General features: G+C 39.0%; 1 protein-coding gene across 1 annotated transcript; it reads left to right on the forward strand.

Moving 5' to 3' along the window:
- The first annotated feature begins 579 nt into the window (after positions 1 to 579).
- LOC106352011 (alpha-humulene/(-)-(E)-beta-caryophyllene synthase) lies at positions 580 to 18,405 on the forward strand. Its single transcript, XM_022688262.2, has 7 exons — positions 580 to 694; positions 823 to 1,105; positions 1,218 to 1,593; positions 1,671 to 1,889; positions 1,994 to 2,132; positions 2,228 to 2,476; positions 17,862 to 18,405. The coding sequence occupies exons 1-7, from the start codon at positions 602 to 604 to the stop codon at positions 18,150 to 18,152; spliced, it is 1,650 nt and encodes a 549-aa protein (XP_022543983.2). The 5' UTR covers positions 580 to 601; the 3' UTR covers positions 18,153 to 18,405.
- The last annotated feature ends 129 nt before the right edge of the window (positions 18,406 to 18,534 follow it).

An 18,534-nucleotide genomic window follows, 5' to 3' on the forward strand; every position in this document is an offset into this window, starting at 1 on the left:
TCTACCGACTAGCTGAAAAAAGTTGAAAGGTGTTTTTAGAATCTTCTTAACAATTAAGGAAACACAAATTAGTTAATCTTCCTAACAATTAACTAAATTCATTAAAACGGACTAATGTTATTGTCGACTATCCTAAAAGCCAAAATGGATTCACTATTCGTTTCTTTGGTGGAGCATTATTAACCATGCCTAATCGTGAACGAATACCTTCTTTTAATGTTTTTATTCTTCTTGTCACATTTTAAAAACGTTAAAACGCAAAACTATTTTTAACAAAATTTTAATTTTGTTTGAAAATTAGTTAATTTAGATAAAATATAATGTAGTGGTAGATATAAAAGTTTAAAATATGTTAACTATTTTATTTTTGAATAAATGTTTATTGGTTAATTTTATATTTATGAAAATAAAATAAGTTTAGTCTATCATTTAAATATTAATTTTATATCTAATCAATATATAAAAAAATTCATCCATGTATAATGTATTACAACTTCCCTCGAGTTTCTAATATATATATATATATATATATATATATATATATAGAGCTCACTCGTTTTGGTAAAGCATTCTAAAAACACAAGTAATTGCTAGCGTAAACATGAGCATGGAGAGTGAAGTCCACCGTCCGCTAGCTGATTATTCCGCAAACATCTGGGAAGATCTCTTAACTCATTTCTCAAAATCTGAGCTTGTACGTATATTCTTTCATATTATTCACTTTAAGCATTGCATTTTATAACATGCATTGGCATCCTCAGCCTATTGTGATTTTTTTCAGTTGATTCACTCATGCATTCACATTCCTCCATTTCCGTATAGGGAAGTACTGATACGTCAAAAGAAAAGCATAGGACTCTAAAGGAGGCTGTGAAGGAATCGTTTATGGCTTCAAAAGTGAATCCCATAGAGAACATCAAGTTCATCGACTCTCTATCTCGCCTTGGTGTCTCCTATCACTTTGAGATAGACATCATAGAGCAGTTGGGAAATTCATTTGATAGTCTTGATTTTAATCGGTTGATACGGCATGATGAGTGCGATTTGTATACTGTTGGGTTGCTTTTCCAAGTTTTCAGGCAATTCGGATTCAAACTTTCTGCTGGTAATTATTTTAATTTTTTAATATATATGTTTCAGATAAAAATATATAAATGAAGAACACTGCCAACTTTTGATTATTTTCATTTAAACCAATTAAAATGTATACTCTCAAGATGTGTTTGAGAAGTTCAAGAGCGAGGATGGGAAGTTTAAAGAACACTTAGTGGCAGATACAAGCGGTATATTAAGCTTGTATGAAGCTTCACAATGGAACACTCATGGAGAAGATATCATCGACCAAGCTCTTGCTTTTTCAAGCTGTCACTTAAAAGAGATTTCTTTTCAATCTATCCCCCAGCATCTTGCAGTACGCATCAAAAATGCTCTAAAGCATCCTTACCACAGAGGCATCTCAAGGATAGAAACGAGGAAATATATATCATACTACGAGGCAGAAGAGAAGCGTGACGCAGTTTTACTTGAGTTTGCAAAGATAGATTTCAATATGCTCCAAATATTGCACCGCACAGAGCTTGCTTGCGTAACAAGGTAACTATATGAGCTACTCAACGCATGTAAGTAGTATGTGACATGAAGTTGATCTTTTTTTTACCATTACAATTCAGGTGGTACGAAGAAATGGAAATTAAATCTAAAGTAACATACACAAGGCATAGAGTAGCAGAGGCGTACTTGTGGTCAATTGGGGCATATTTCGAGCCTCAATATTCTCAAGCACGAGTTAAAACAGCTGTTGCACTAATCATATTCACAATGCTTGATGATACGTATGATGCCTATGGCACAATGGAGGAACTTGAGATTTTCTCAGATGCAATAGAAAAGTACTCCATTTGCAAAACAAAAATTAAAATACAATAAACCATGTACTGTAGAATTTTAATTTTCTTTATGGCTATGATTAATACGATATGGTTGGCTTTAATAGGTGGCTTCCCGCTCCGCCTAACATGATACCTGAGAGCATGAAGTACGTGTACCGTATCATGGTAGATTTCTATGAAAAACTTGATGAGGAATTTGAGAACGAAGGAAGGTCAGGTTGTGGCTTTCATCTTAAGAAATCAGTTAAGACCACAAGAATCAACCTTCAATATCATTTTGTTTTATATATATATATATATATATATATATTCAGACCTGATGAATTACTTACAATCAGTTGAAGACAACGGCGAATGGATATATGCAAGAGGCAAAGTGGTTGAAAGAAGAGTACACTGCTACATTTGACGAGTATAAAGAGAATGCGATAGTGAGTTCCGGTTACTATCCCTTGATTGCAATGACCTTCGCAGGAATGGGAGATGTCGCAAATCTTGATGCTTTTGAATGGTTAAGCTCAAACCCTAAAATTAGGGTAGCTTCAGAGAAAATCAGTCGATTCACAGATGACATTTCTAGCTACGAGGTGAGCAATTAATATTTTATTATTTGAATTTTGTCAATGACCAAACGCGAATTAAGTTATAAGGAAGCAAATGAAGCAAAACCAATCGAATCAAATACATGTTTAAGGTTTGTATATTAATTATGTGAATGATAAGTTTACAATCCTTACATATGTATTTATACTATTCGCAAAATCCGATATTTCTTTTCTCTTTAGAAAAATATCACTACAAGAAAACAGCGGCATACCAAGGGAAAAAATCGTCGGTATGTCGTCGGAATAACGTTATTCCGATGACATACCGACAAAACAAGTCCTCGGAAATAACTCTTCGGAAATTCATGTTTCCTCGGAAATCCCTCGGAAATTTCCGACGAAATCCTGAGGAAATTAATGAATTTCCGAAGAAACTCCGAGGACCACCAGTTCGTCGGAAAGTCCTCGGAATATTCCGAGGAAGATGTCGTCAGAATATCCCGAGGGATACACTTCCTCGGAATATTTCCAAAATTAAAAAAAAAATTATAAATTTATTTTTTTAAATTGAAATTCGAAAATATAAAATTAAAATTGAAATAGAAAACATATTTAAAATACAAAAAATAATAAAATAGTTTTTATAAATAAAAAAATGTTTTATAAATACAAAATTAGTTTTAATAAATATAAATATTTTTATAAATATGAAATCATCTTTTTTTTTTTTTTTGACAGCAACACATTCACAGACTCATATTGACTCTGTAAACCAAATCGGCAACTCTGCATCCATATGAACGACGAAAGACGGTTGTTTCCTAGCACAACGTGCCAAGCTATCCGCCCTTAGGTTCTCCGTTCGGGGTACATGGACGACGTCTGAGTTGATGAAGCTTCTTCATAAAAGCTTGATATCTTCCAGGTAGCTTTCAAATGCTGGCCATTCTTCTGGTTCCGAAACCATCTTCACCAATTGAGAACAATCCGTTGCAAACGTAACCTGAAATTGTCGTAAGTTTTTCATACATTCCATTGCCCAAATCAACGCCTCCACCTCCGAGTGAAGATGTGATAGACACGCCCTTACATTCCTTGCTCCCAATAAACCATCAAAACCCGGTAAGGTACTATACCATCCTTGTCCCGAAAATAGTTCCTTCTCTTTCCACGAACCATCTATAAAACACCATCGTCCTGTAGTTTCTAATATAGGTATGGTCTGCACTTGCCTCTCCCTTCTTTGATCAGTGATTACCTGTGCTTCAGCCCAAAGTGTCGATTCTACTTCTGCTAATCTAAGTGTTTCCCTTGGATCAATATCCAGATTACTATAAACTTTATTGTTCCGACCTTTCTATATATACCATAATATCCATGCGAATTGGTGGTCATCCATCTTTGGAGTAACTCTCCAAAAAAGATGATCCATGTTACCAAAAAACGAACAAGTAGGAAAAGAATTTGGATTCGATGGTATTTTAGATAATGCCCACACTTGACGTGCTGGAGGGCATTCAAAAAACACATGATTTATTGATTCCTCCGGGTCTCCGCATCTAGAACAACAAATATCCCCTTGTAGTCCTCTCCCCCGAAGATTCTTCATTACCGCTATACAACCTGAAAGGAGTTGCCATAAAAAATGCTTTAACTTCGGCGGGCACCGCACTTCCCAACAGAAAGCTTTTAACGTATCCACTGTGGGTCCATAAAATTCTGGTGGTTTTTCCTTGTCAGGATAGACCCGTTCCACTTGATACCCTGATTTGACCGAATATTTTCCATTATTAGTGAAATGCCATCCATTCCTATCTTCCATCTGATGTTTACTTAATGGAATACTTTCAATAATTTGTGCATCATGAGGATCCACCAAAGCCTTAATTGCCTCAAGATTCCAAGTTCGGGATTCCAAATTAATGAGGGAATCCACTGTGAGATCCGGGTAACTGTTGTGAAAATTTTTGTTTGCTGGTCTCGGGCGAGTGGCTGGGATCCAAGGATCATTCCATACCGAAATAGATGAACCTGTTCCCACCCTTTTAATTAGTCCTTTACAAACCAGAGATCTAGCAGAGATCATACTTCTCCAGCCATATGACGGGGAGTAATATCGGATCGGTTCAAGGGGTGAAGCATTCCTATAGTACCGTCCTTTAAAGATTCTAGAGAAAAGAGTGTTTGGCTTCTCAATCAGCCTCCACAATTGCTTTCCAAGCATCGCCGTGTTAAAATCCATAAGATCCTTAAAACCTAAACCACCACTGTCTTTAGGGAGACATAACTTATCCCATGATTTCCAATGCAAGCCTTTTGTGCTCCCTCCTGGACTCCACCAAAATTGAGCTACTGCACTTGTTAGTTTTTTAACTGTAGCTTTTGGTAATCGATAAACAAACATGACATGATTTGGCAGAGCCGTAACCACCGACTTAATGATCACCTCCTTTCCACCTTTAGTAAAATATCTAAAAGTCCATCCATTTACCCCATTATTCAAGCGTTCTTGAACAAACCCAAACACTTGGACCTTAGATCCCCCAAGGCTTTCGGGTAACCCTAGATAAGATCCCATTCCTCCTAAATTCTGAATACCCAGAATATCTCTCAACTCTTGCCGACTGGACTCTTCAATCTTGTGTCCAAATTGAATTGAGGATTTCTGAAAATTAATTTGTTGCCCTGAAACAGCCTCGTACTCTTTTAAAATCCTGAGAATAGTTTGACATTCTTCTCTATTTGCCTTACAAAAGAAAAGGCTATCATCGGCAAATAACAAATGAGAGATTGCCGGACAAGCTCTCGCTACCTTCATACCGGTTAATTGTTTCACCCTCTCCGTCTTCTTGATATTCACAATTAAAGCCTCAGTACACATAATAAATAAATAAGGAGACAATGGATCTCCTTGACGTAGACCTCACTGGGGAATTATAAGGCCTCGCGGCTGGCCGTTGAGGAGGACCCTATATTGAACCGAAGAAATACATTCCACCATTAGAGTGATCCAGCGAGGATCAAACCCCATTTTGTTAAGAAGGGCCTCAATAAAACTCCACTCTATCCTATCATACGCCTTGCTCATATCCGTTTTAATGGCCATAAACTTATTTTGACATGACTTATTTGTTCTCAGACCATGAAACATTTCCTGCGCTATAAGAATATTATCCGAAATTAACCTTCCTGCAACAAAAGCCGATTGTGTCTCCGAAATTAATCGGGGGAGGCAAATTTTCAGTCGTTGACACAGCACTTTCGATATAATCTTGTAACCCACATTGCATAGACTTATCGGCCGTAGTTCCATCATCCTTGTAGGCCTCTCTACTTTTGGAATCATACAAATATTAGTAATATTTAACCGTGGATCTAAGTTGCCTGTAACCAAGAAATTATTCACCATCTCGACCACGTCCTTTTTAATAATATGTCAGGAATGCTGAAAAAACATGGCTGTCATTCCATCTGGACCTGGCGCTTTCTCTGGGTGCATCATGAATAGAGCTTGGCGAACCTCTTCCTCTGTTGCTGTTCTCAATAGCATCTGATTCATTTGGGGGGGAAATAGACGGTATTATCTCATCCAGAAAATTATCAAAGTCCGTTGGGTTTGTAGTACTGAAAAGACCATCAAAATAATCCACCGCCACCTTCTCAATCCCATTTTCCTCCGTAATCCAGTTACCTAAGTCATCATGGAGTCCCACTATTTTATTACGGACCCTACGCTGCTTTGTTAGAGCATGGTAAAATTTGGTATTGAGATCTCCAGAGGAATGCCACATATTCCGGCTTTTCTGATGCCAATATTCCTCTTCATCCTTATACGCCTCTTGTAACTTTCTGGACACCTCAAGGATGTCCTCTTGTGATCTACTATTATCTGACTGGACCTCCTCAAGTGCATGTTGAAGATCTTTAATTTTGTCCTTCCCGTATAGTTGATTATCCTTTCGCCATGATGAAATTTCATGACGACAATTATTAATTTTTGTAACAAAATCCTCCAGTTGTCCTTCCTGATTTCCTGTCCATCCTGCCGCAATTGATTCCATAAGTTCCTCATGTCCGATCCATCTTTTATCAAACCTGAACTGACCCCTTTTTTTCCTTAATACCTTATCCTCCAAAAAAGCTATCACAGGGCGATGATCAGAGCCCACCATCCTCAAATATTCTGTGTAAGAACATGGGAAAAGTGTATGCCACTCCTCATTAGCCAAAGCCCGATCCAATCGACATCTGATCGTCATTGCTCCTTTTCCTTTACCTCTCTTTGCTTGCCATGACCATTTATTACCGCGGGCCGGAAATTCTAGTAGACCACTATTCCTTATCATATTGTTAAAGGGTATGAAGGAAGTGGCACTTCTTAGAGATCCCCCATCCTTTTCATGATTTCCAGTAATCTCGTTTAGATCTCCAATAATAAACCATGGTTCAGATCGTGATAATCCATACCGAGTTAGTCTCTCCCAGACCTGTTCTCTTAACTTTTGTACCGGGTCCCCATAAACAAAAGTAAGAAAAACTTGTTTTCCTTTGACCACTACCTCGATATCTATCATTCTATTGCTAGAATATAAGATTTGAACTTGATACTCCTTATTGTAATAAAGAGCTAAACCACCACTTCTCCCGTTTGGCTCTACAGTAACCAAACTATCATATCCAAAATGAGATTGGAATCTTTGTACAAACTCAAAATCCTGTTTCGTTTCAGATAAAAATAGGAAATCTGGTTTATGTTGATGCCATATCTCCCGAAGATAACTTATAGTCCAATGACTCCCTAGTCCTCTACAATTCCAACTTAAAATATTCATATATAAAATATTTATATTGCTCCTTTGAGCCAGTAAATACAGGTTTAATGATACCCGCTAATATATTAACCTCAACAATCCACTTCCACCATAGTTGCGTACTACGCAAGTAATTGCCAAAACTAGGTAAACCAAAACCCCAACGTCTACGATCAACATTCTGATGGCCACCATTTTGTTCGTAAAATCGAACAATTCCACGACCCCCCGCTTCCTCTAAATAATTTTCTTGCTTAAATGCTGTATAAGTAGCCATTAAATAAAATAAATAGTATTCCCATGTTAATATCTTTCCCTGTGGAGACATCATGTTGACAAAGTCTTCAAACAGTAAACCATAAACTCTCGAAACCCTCACCAAAATCCACAACTGTATATTCCTAAGGTAAATTTGCTCCTTGTGTGAATGGAATGTTATGTATAAAGACAATATCCATGCATAAACAATCATTCCGATCATGTTCCATCTCGTAATGTAGGCCAATCTTCCCAATTTCTTGTGGTCTGATGAAACCATAGTTGAGACTTGTTCCTCTATATTTCCAAAAGGCTTTACACTCCCATTAAACGTATCTCCTATCTGTTCCTTCTCAAAAATAATGAAACCCCCATACCAGAAGCCATGTAAACCAATATTGTTCCAAAAGATAATCATAAAGATTAATAATGACTCATACAACTGAAGAGCCAAGCTTGAACACCAGATATAGAAAAGAACATTGAACCACCCATACCACAAGCCTAGGAAACCAAATTTATTCCACAAAATAATCATAAAGAGGAACTTTGACTCATACAATGGAGGAGCCAAGCTAGAACACCAGGTAAAGAATAAAACATTGAACCATAAACTGCTCACAGAGCTTATTAAAAGACCCTGAAATGAAAAACCATAAACTAAAAGAAAGGCCGCTTTCTGTTTATAGAAAAACCAATACATTGCGAATATGCACCATTTTTTTAAAAAACCCCACCAGGAACCCCGTACATCCTTATTGAAGAAGCCTTCATCCAATGCCACCAAAAAAATGTTCCCATGATTCCTCATTATCACAACTCTATTATCATCCCCGAGTGCTCCATAATATTCTCGTCGCTGCTGTAAGAGAAACCTCACTACGAGAAATTTGAATGTGTTTAAAGAGACCTCATTCAAGCTTCTTCCTCCCCTAGGATGCACTCCTTGCAGGTCAACTACAGTTAGGATGAACCATGTTTCCATAGCGATCAGACAAACACCAAAAAAGCTTGATCGTATCCTCTGCATTTGTCTAGTCCCATGGCATGACTGCTTGTACCAATAAGTTAATACCTCCTTGCTCCGATAGCACTGAACGCATCTGGTACGCATTTGTATGTTCCCACCAGACACACTTAACTTAATGAGATCGAGGTCACAATCCAACTGCAAAATACCAAAGAGCATAGCTACGCTTCTCTTAAAAGAAATTAAACCACCTAATTCTCCAGCAAGAAGATCCTTATAAAGCTCAAAGAGTGTAAAAGTCCTTCCATGAAACCACTCCATCCCTTTACCAGGAAGCCTACAAACCTTAGAATCATCTATCACAATTAAATATGAACAGCCATGTGCTTGTTCTGGACAGATTCTAACCAATATCCACGAAATCCTAACCAAATCCCACCAGGTTAAAACTCTTACCGCCACTCCCTCTTTCCTTAACATACCTGTGTACGAGAATGCCGCCCTCCTCATATAGTCATGTATTGTATATTGTGGCAAGTTGACTCTGATTGAGCCCCACATGTTCTTCCCATCTTCTGATCTGATCTGAGAACCAAAGAATCCCAAGGAAATCCATCGAAACCAATCATTAATCCCCTCGAAATTGATTCGTTTGTTACCGCACAAAAGGATCTCGTATCCTCGAATTTCCATTAGAAAACCAAAACCATATTCCTTCTGATTCTTCCCATGGCTTGCCTTGATCTTTAGAAATCCTCTAGTTTCTCCTTGTGTGAATCCAATAACATCCAATCTTCGTGAATCGACTCTCATCTCAAAACCCTAGAGTCGCTGTCGCCGTCGCCATTACTCCTTTATAAAATTGCACAAAAAAGGTTCATCATTCATTTACAATGTAAACAGTATGAAATCATCTTTTTATAAATACAAAATAGTTTTTATAAATACAAAAAATAATAAAATAGTGTTTATAAATCAAAAAATTGTTTTATAAATACAAAATTAGTTTTATAAATATAAATATTTTTTATAGATATGAAATCATCTTTTTATAAATACAAAATAGTTTTTATAAATACAAAAAATAATAAAATAGTGTTTATAAATCAAAAAAATGTTTTATAAATACAAAATTAGTTTTATAAATATAAATATTTTTATAGATATGAAATCATCTTTTTATAAATACAAAATAGTTTTTATAAATACAAAAAATAATAAAATAGTGTTTATAAATAAAAAAAATGTTTTATAAATACAAAATTAGTTTTAATAAATATAAATATTTTTATAAATATGAAATCATCTTTTATAAATCAAAAAATCGAATTTATATACAAAAAACGCTTTGTATATTTAAAAATATTTTTTATAAATACAAAAAATAATAAAATACTTTTTATAAATCAAAAAAATGTTTTATAAATACAAAATTAGTTTTAATAAATATAAATATTTTTATAAATATGAAATCATCTTTTATAAATCCAAAAATCGAATTTATATACAAAAAACGTTTTATAAAATCAAAAATCGATTTTATAAATACAAAAATAATATAAAATTTATAAAAAAGTTCTAAATCAATTCAACACAACAAATTATCCAACCAAATCACAATTCTAAACCTATTACACAATCAAATCACAATCCTAACCAATCACCCTAACAAAAATCTATCAAAAAACTTCTAAAATCATCAAATCTACTTAAAAACCTAACAAATAGAACCTAAGAGAGTGAGATAGGGTCCTTACATGATTTGTGTAGGAATAGAGAGGATTCGCCGGAGAGATCGTCGCGAGAGAAAGGGGAGATCGCCGGAAGAAGAGAGAGATCGCCGGAGGAAGAAGAGAGAAATGGGGAAGAAGAAGTGTTTCGTGTCTATAAAACCTAGGGTCCGACGGAAACTATCCGTCGGAATTTCCTCGGTATTTTCAATTTCAATTTTCGCAAAATATTTGGCGGCTTGTTTGCCCGGTTAAATGAAAATATTCCGAGAAAATTCCGACGGCCACTTAAATATCCGTCGGAATTTCCTCGGAATATTTTCATTAATTCGAGGAAAAAGAATATCCTGTGCATGTATTTCTATTGGTTTATATTGTTCCTCGGAATTTCTTCGGAATATTCCAAGGAAATTCCGAGGAACACATGTTTGGGGTTTCAAAACATCAAATTTTTTTGCCCTATATCATTTTTTATACAAATGCAATGCATACCATTGAAGAATCTTTGTATAGATGATCATAAACCATGAAATAACAAAATTTCAAAACGAATTGTAAGTATTCCCTTTACCGTTCATTAAAGTGTATAAGTGTTTCTCTTATGTTGTGGGGATTTCGTTCATACAATCGGAAAAGTGTTTATTATAGGGTAAGAAACAACTTTTTGACTTCATAATCAGTCTAAGACACTTAATAAGGGTTATATAAGTGTTATTCAAACCGCAAAACGTTGTTTTCGGTTTAAAAACCCTACTTCTTCGGAAAAGCCTCGGAATATTCCGAGGAAATTCCGAGGAAAAACAAGTGTTCCTCGGAATTTCCTGGAATATTCCGAGGCTTTTCCGAGGAAACAGAAACCCTAAAAACAAACCCCTGAATCGTCGGATATTCGTCGGTGTTTTCCGAGGAATATGATTTCCTCGGTATTTCATCGGTATATTCCGAGGAAATGCCGAGGAAACCCAATTTTGGGTTTCCTCAGAATTTTCTCGGAAATTCGTCGGAATATTCCGAGGATTTCATTTTCCGTCAGAATTACGCTGTTTTCTTGTAGTGTATATTTATACTAATAAAGTAATTTCTTAAAAATTCAAACGAATGTTGCTTTCTACTAGTGTACATACATATAAGTCAATTTCAGAATCAACGAGTTTGTATAGTCCTAACTGTATATATATGTTTATTAATTGAATACATAAGGCGTAGGTGGAAATAGGCGCTGGTCGAGATTTCTCTCCCAGGCACGAGTCCCCAGGCGTTGACAAGGAAAAGGCTTCACGGGTACCAAGGATGGTGACAACTCTCTAAACTTTCTCTGTTTAGAAAGTTTTTTCAAATCAAAACCACTACGCAACCCCATCAACCCTAAAAGTTTGCCAAAAGAAGCATCCTCCAAGAAACAACAACCAAGCAGAAAATTTCTACAATCTACACTGAAGAACCTTGGCTGCAAGTCCTTGATTCTTCAAGACCCCTTGCAAGCGAAGATTCTGTTGACGTTAGCCGTGTTCTGTAAGCAACAATCCTGAAACCTAGTAAGTTTTTACGACCTCGAAGCCGACCATAAGCTATGGCAAGAAGACTTACTGCGGCTGAGAAAGGCAAGGGTTTAGCCTCTGACCACGCTGAACCTCAGGTTAAGAGAATCAGAGCTCCATCTCTGGATACCTCGGCGCTGATTGAAGATAACTCACTAACACTGATTGGGAGGCTTACAAACCCGCAAGAACAGAGGATAAGGACGCTCATTACCTCTCTCCCAAGGAAATGGAACTTACAGGGAGATGTCGTAGGGTCAGATCTAGGCCATAACTGCTTTCAGTTTCGATTTGAGAAGGAAGAAGACCTGAGAGATGTCTTAGATAACAGACCCTACCATTTCGGTTACTGGATGGTTATCATTCAGAAATGGGAACCAATCATCTCAGAGACGTTTCCCTCTCTCATTCCTTTATGGGTTCGCATAAAGGGCCTACCACTACATTTATGGCATGAGACTATGGTCTCTAACATTGGAAAGGAGCTGGGAATCTATGAAAAATACGAACTCACGAAGACTTCTGCGAGGGTTAGAGTGTTGGTAAATGGCCTCAAACCTCTCACCAAAGAGTATATCATTGAGTATGAATCAGGAGAAGAGAGTAAGATTACCCTGGAGTATGAGTGTTTGGAAAATCACTGCTCCATCTTCTGCCTCTCCCACAGAAGCGAGGTATGCCCTCCTCTGCCAGGAAAAGATAATCAACAAAAGCGTCAAGATCTGGAACCTGAAGTGGAAAGCTATATTCCACCAAAAGAGACCAAGGGAGAATATCGATCTGATAATCAGCCCAAACGGGTTATAGGTGAAAACGTGGAGAAGTATAGTTCCCACAACGACTTCGGTAAACGAGTGGACCGCCATGGGAGAAGATATGGAGAAAGAATTAGCACCCGACATACCAGAAACCCCCCACCGTTGAAGGAACAAGTCTCACCTCACCAGATGTACGCTAGAAGGAGTCATCATGAGCCTCAAGACAAAGCAGAGTACTACTCCCCCCAATACACCAAACAAAGAAGACATCATCCCTACGAATCATCCCGTAGAGGACCTTTGTTCCCTCAGAGGGACGTAAGGGAGTGGAGAGTCAAACAGAGCCTTGATACAAGACAAAAGGAATCAACCCCAACATCTACAAGACAAGCTCCTGCTCCCCCTGTTCCACAAGAGCAAACTTTACAGAATCTAGACGTAAACCTCCAAAACCAAACCAGAGAAGAGATCATGGAACAGCTGCAAGAGTATACGAGACAGTACCTGAGTTGTGAGGACCCAACTGAAGCGGCGGCAAGACGCATAAGAGTCCTTGCTGGAGATGCACGAGGTGAAATGGAGGAGACTGTGAACCGTCTTCTGACCACACAGTTTCACCCCCAAGGCACTGAGCCCCCCCCCCCCCCCCTGTAATCACACACACCACAGGCCCTCAGACTCAAACTGCAGAGCAAGTTCTAGAGGATATACAGGAAGCTACAAACCAGTACCTCAGCTGTACGGACCCAAATGAAGCAGCAGCAAGACGTCAGAGAGTAATCGAGGGAGAAGCAAGTGGGGAAGTAGAAGAAACAGTAGCAGCAATCATGGCATCAAGCTCACTCCCTGTGATACACCCAAGCCATAATGAAGTGATTATGGGAAACGATCCTTCAGAGGCAATGATTGAAGCTCACAACCAAGATACTCGCAGAATAGAGGAAAAAGGAAGAGAGACCCCACGCAGAAGAAGGATGAAACCTGCAACCACAAGATCATCTGCTGGTAGCCCAAATATACTGAGGGGAGCTAGCTCCAAAAAGAGAAACTTATCAAGTCTATGGAATCTACCTGCTAGAAGAAGCCGTGCAGTGCAGAATAGGAACTATTCCACCAAAACAGCCATCGAAGGTGCCTCTCGGACGAGTAACCCAGCGATCCAACTCATCCCTGCAATGACCAGAGAGAAGGAGGATTTTCGGGTTGCTCCACACCCGGCTCCTTAGTCATAGCATGCTGGAACTGTTGCGGTTTGGGGAGTTCCGCAACAGTCCAGAGACTTAAGGAGATACACAAGAGAAACAAACCCGACATTATCTTCTTAATGGAAACAAAAAACTCAGATGAAAAAACCCTGCAACAACTACAATGGCTCAACCCTCAAAACTATTTTACGGTGCCACCAGAAGTACCAGGAAGTGGGGGCCTCATTCTGATCTGGAAAAGTGACATTGCTCTCACAGTCAATTCAGCTACTAAGAACTACATTGATACAAACATCTCCTTTAAAGGTGCTTCCTTCCACTCAACCTTTGTCTACGGAGAACCAGATCAGTCAAGAAGACAAATAGTATGGGATTCTCTATCTAGGCTACAAGGGGACAACTCTTCTCCTTGGTTCCTATCAGGGGATTTCAACGAACTTATTGACAACTCAGAAAAGTGTGGAGGACCTGACAGAGCGGAGGGTACTTTCAGTGCATTTAGAACCTTCCTATCCACACATGACCTCTTCGACCTAAGGCACAGCGGAAGTTTCCTTTCTTGGAGAGGACAAAGACACTCTCACTTGGTCCAATGTAGACTAGACAGAGCCATTTGTAACACAGAGTGGTCAGACATCTTCCCCTCTTTCCGAAGCCAATACCTGCGCTATGAGGGCTCTGACCACCGCCCACTGATCTCGTTCCTGGACACTAGACAAAAGAGGGGGAATGGAATCTTCAGGTTTGATAGAAGACTAAAAGACAATCAGGAGATCAAAGAGATTGTCAAGCAGGTATGGGAAAGCAACTCTCACCTTCAGGTTGAGGAAAAACTGTCTCTATGTCGCAAAGCTATCTGTAGATGGAGTAAAATCTTTTATGAGAACAGTAGACAAGCTCTAGAAAGGTTAAAGGAGGATCTTGACGTGGCGATGTCAGACCCTATCCCAAATGATGCGCTAATTAGAGAGATAAATGAGAAACTGATGCTCACTTACAAGGAGGAGGAGAACTTCTGGAAGCAGAGAAGCCGGCAGCTATGGTTATCATTGGGAGATGCAAACACGGGATACTTCCACGCCTCTACAAAAGGAAGAAAGGCAAAAAACAGGATGTCAGTTATAGAGGATGATGATGGTCTGCCTTGTTACGAAGAGGAGCAAATCTCAAAAGTGTTCTGTGACTACTACAACAAGCTCTTCACGTCTTCACCTTCGGATGGAATGCATATTATAGAGGAGGCCCTGAGTCCCTGCATTACTGAAAAACAGAACGTAATGTTAACTGCGAACCCAACCTGTAAGGAAATAAAGGATGCTACCTTCGCCATCCACCCGGATAAAGCCCCTGGCCCAGATGGATTCTCAGCTGCATTTTTCCAATCAAACTGGGAGATAACCGGCCCAGCAATATGTCGGGAGATCCAGCAGTTCTTCAGGACAGGAACCCTTGCTGCGACAGTCAATCATACGTACGTAAGATTGATCCCGAAGAACCTGGAAGCAACAACAGCAGCAGATTTCAGACCCATAGCGCTCTGTAACATTTATTACAAGATCGTATCAAAGCTGCTATCCCTAAGACTCAAGAAAGTACTGAGCTCCATCATATCTGAGAACCAATCAGCATTCATACCCGGGAGATCGATCACAGACAATGTTCTGATTACCCATGAAGTGTTGCATTATCTTAAAACAACTACTGCTAAAAAACAATGCTCCATGGCAGTGAAGACTGGTATGTCTAAAGCTTATGATAGGCTGGAGTGGAGTTTTGTGGCAAAGGTCATGGAGAGGCTCGGTTTTCACAGTAAATGGATAGGCTGGATTCTGGAGTGTATTTCTACAGTCTCCTACTCTTATCTAATCAATGACAGTGTGTATGGACTAGTCAAACCAAGTAGAGGCATCAGACAAGGGGATCCTATCTCACCCTACCTATTTATTTTATGTGGAGAGGTTCTATCAGGCTTGTGTAAAAAGGCAGCAAGAGAAGGAACCTTACAGGGAGTGAGAGTCGCACGAGGAAGCCCACGGGTAAACCACTTGCTATTTGCTGATGATACAATGTTCTTCTGCTCCACATCTCCAGCTTCCTGCCAACAACTAAAAGAGATACTGACAAGTTATGAAGCAGCTTCAGGGCAACAAATAAATAAAAACAAATCAGCGATCACCTTCGCCAAGCAAACCCCTCCAGCAAACAAAAAGGAAGTAAAAAGAATTCTAGAAATCTCAAGTGAGGGAGGAGAAGGAAAGTACCTGGGAGTACCTGAGAACTTTGGAAAGCGCAAGAGAGACCTCTTCACAACCATTGTGGATAAAATTCGACAGAGAGCAGTGAGTTGGTCATCAAAACGCCTCTCCAAGGCCGGTAAATTGACTATGTTGAAAGCGGTCCTCACTGCAATCCCAACCTATCCAATGTCTTGTTTTGAGCTTCCAATGAGTATGTATAAGCGGATCCAATCGGTTCTCACACGGTTCTGGTGGGATGGATCAGATAACAAAAGGAAGATGAGTTGGGTAGCATGGAGTAAACTAACTAAATCAAAAGCTGAGGGAGGACTTGGATTCAGAGACATTCAGTTATTTAATCAGGCACTACTGGCTAAGATTGCGTGGAGGATTATCACTGTACCTGATAGCTTACTGGCAAGAGTACTTCGTGGCAAGTATTGCTATAAAAAGAACTTCCTGACTGTTGAGCTCCCGGCAACTTGTTCTCATGGATGGAGAGGGATTATACAAGGAAGAAACCTGTTACGGGAGAACTTAGGAAAAGCCATTGGAAATGGTATGACAACAAAGATTTGGAGCGACTCATGGCTGTCCTTAGATGAGCAAGTGAAGATATGCGGACCTATACAAGAAGAAGCTCTGGACATGAGAGTCTCGGATCTACTCACCGATGATATGAAGTGGAATACGGAGAGAATTGCAAAATTTGTTCCTGAGTTCAAGGAGAGAATCTTGAGTCTACAACCAAGTCAAGTAGGAGCTGAAGACAGTTTCATCTGGCACCCCCTGCCTTCAGGTATCTACACAACAAAATCCGGATACAATTCAGTTGCAAACGGGTCGAGAGGACAAAGGGAAGTAGTATCACCAAACGAGTTTAATTGGATTAAGGACGTGTGGAACTTATCTTGTTCCCCCAAGCTAAAGACGTTCCTGTGGTCGGTGCTCCGAGACGCGATCCCTCTAGGAGAAAATCTGCAGAGAAGAGGCATCACAGATGTGAGATGCCCAAGATGCAAGGAAGTTGAATCTCCCTTACATATTTTCCTCTTGTGTCCGTTTGCAAAGGAAGTCTGGTCTAGAATACCTCTTAAAGAAGCAGTTCACATAGCTGCAGCAGACACCTTCCCTACAGCAGTGGTCCGGTTTCGTACATCAATCTGTCTCCCCCCACAGGAGTAACAACAAACGTATTCCCTTGGGTGTGTTGGACTATTTGGAAAGACTGGAACTTGCTTGTCTTCGAAGGCAAACCATCTTCACCTGAGGAAACAGCATCAAGAAGTTTAGCTCTAGCTAGAGAATGGGGAGCAGCGCAACTGAAGAATCCTAAAGCCACCAACCTAGATCAACATCATACTCACCTGCGCCCAAGCCCGAATATAGAGATGGTGCCAATTCCCCCTCTCTCTACCATCATAACGATCAAGACAGATGCGGCGTGGGACTCAATCTCTTGCAGAGCCGGGTTAGCTTGGATATTATGGGATGATTTGGGGAAGGAAATTACCAGAGGATCATCGTTTCAGGATCACGTCGCCTCACCACTGATAGCTGAAGCTTTAGCAGTCAGAGAGGGACTCCGTTTGGCAGGAAACCAAGAGATTGCGAATCTCAGGCTTCACTCCGACAACTTAACGCTCATTGGAGCAATTAACGACAAGAAGCAGAGGAAGGAACTTCTGGGAATCGTCAAGGATATCCACCTTCTATCATCTGCATTTGTTTCAACTTCTTTTTCTCATATTGCTAGGAAGAGCAATGAGGATGCCGATGCTTTGGCTAAACAAACCCTCAGATTATCTATTTTGTAATGGACCCCTCATGGGCTGGGCTTTATGCCTAATTTAATTTGAAGTATTTTTAGTGACAAAAAAAAAAATTGAATACATTTGACAAATATATTATGGTTTGCAGTTTGAACGAAAAAGGGAGCATGTAGCAACGGCTATTGACTGCTATATGAAGCAATTTGGTGTTTCCAAGGAACAAGCAGTGGAAGGAATAAATATCATGCTTTCTGATGCATGGAAAGACATGAACCAAGAGCTAATGAGGCCTCACTCATGTCCTTTCCCTCTTTTGATGCGAATTTTTAACCTATGCCGTGTCGTCGATGTATTCTATAGGTACCAAGATTGTTACACCCACCCTGAGTTCCTGAAAGAGCACATCGTCTCCTTGTTCATTGAAGACATACCCATTTAAAAACATCACTGTGGAGTAATTCATCACAAAATGATGGTCAAATAAATATCTCGACACTTAAACCGTGCCGCTCTCAACATATATGCCATTTGTTGTATACTGTATGTGGTTGTATTGTTTTTTTTTTCTATGTCAAGTGTGGTTGTAATGCTGGTAGTACATCCATTTCTGTTTCTATTTTATTTTTATTTATGTTGGTTAATCCATTTGTGTTTGAATAATTATTTGCATGAGTTGATTTTTTTTTTATCAAGTGTTTTTTTAACCCAGCTGGGAAATTACAAATAGGTAATTTTTGAAGTCAAATGATCACATTGAAACAAAACTAACATAAAAATGTTCTGATATTAAGTATGTATTTTTTTATTGTGACACAAAGCCT

This window comes from Brassica napus, chromosome A6 (assembly GCF_020379485.1).
Source record: "Brassica napus cultivar Da-Ae chromosome A6, Da-Ae, whole genome shotgun sequence".
NCBI classification, from domain to species: domain Eukaryota; kingdom Viridiplantae; phylum Streptophyta; class Magnoliopsida; order Brassicales; family Brassicaceae; genus Brassica; species Brassica napus.

Bases quoted from the DNA above. Each gene is read 5' to 3' on its own strand.
- LOC106352011 (XM_022688262.2), top strand. From the start codon at position 602: ATGAGCATGGAGAGTGAAGTCCACCGTCCGCTAGCTGATTATTCCGCA. The intron at 2,133-2,227 runs GTTAAGACCACA...ACTTACAATCAG, and splicing joins GCTTTCATCTTAAGAAATCA to TTGAAGACAACGGCGAATGG. The intron at 2,477-17,861 runs GTGAGCAATTAA...TATGGTTTGCAG, and splicing joins ATGACATTTCTAGCTACGAG to TTTGAACGAAAAAGGGAGCA.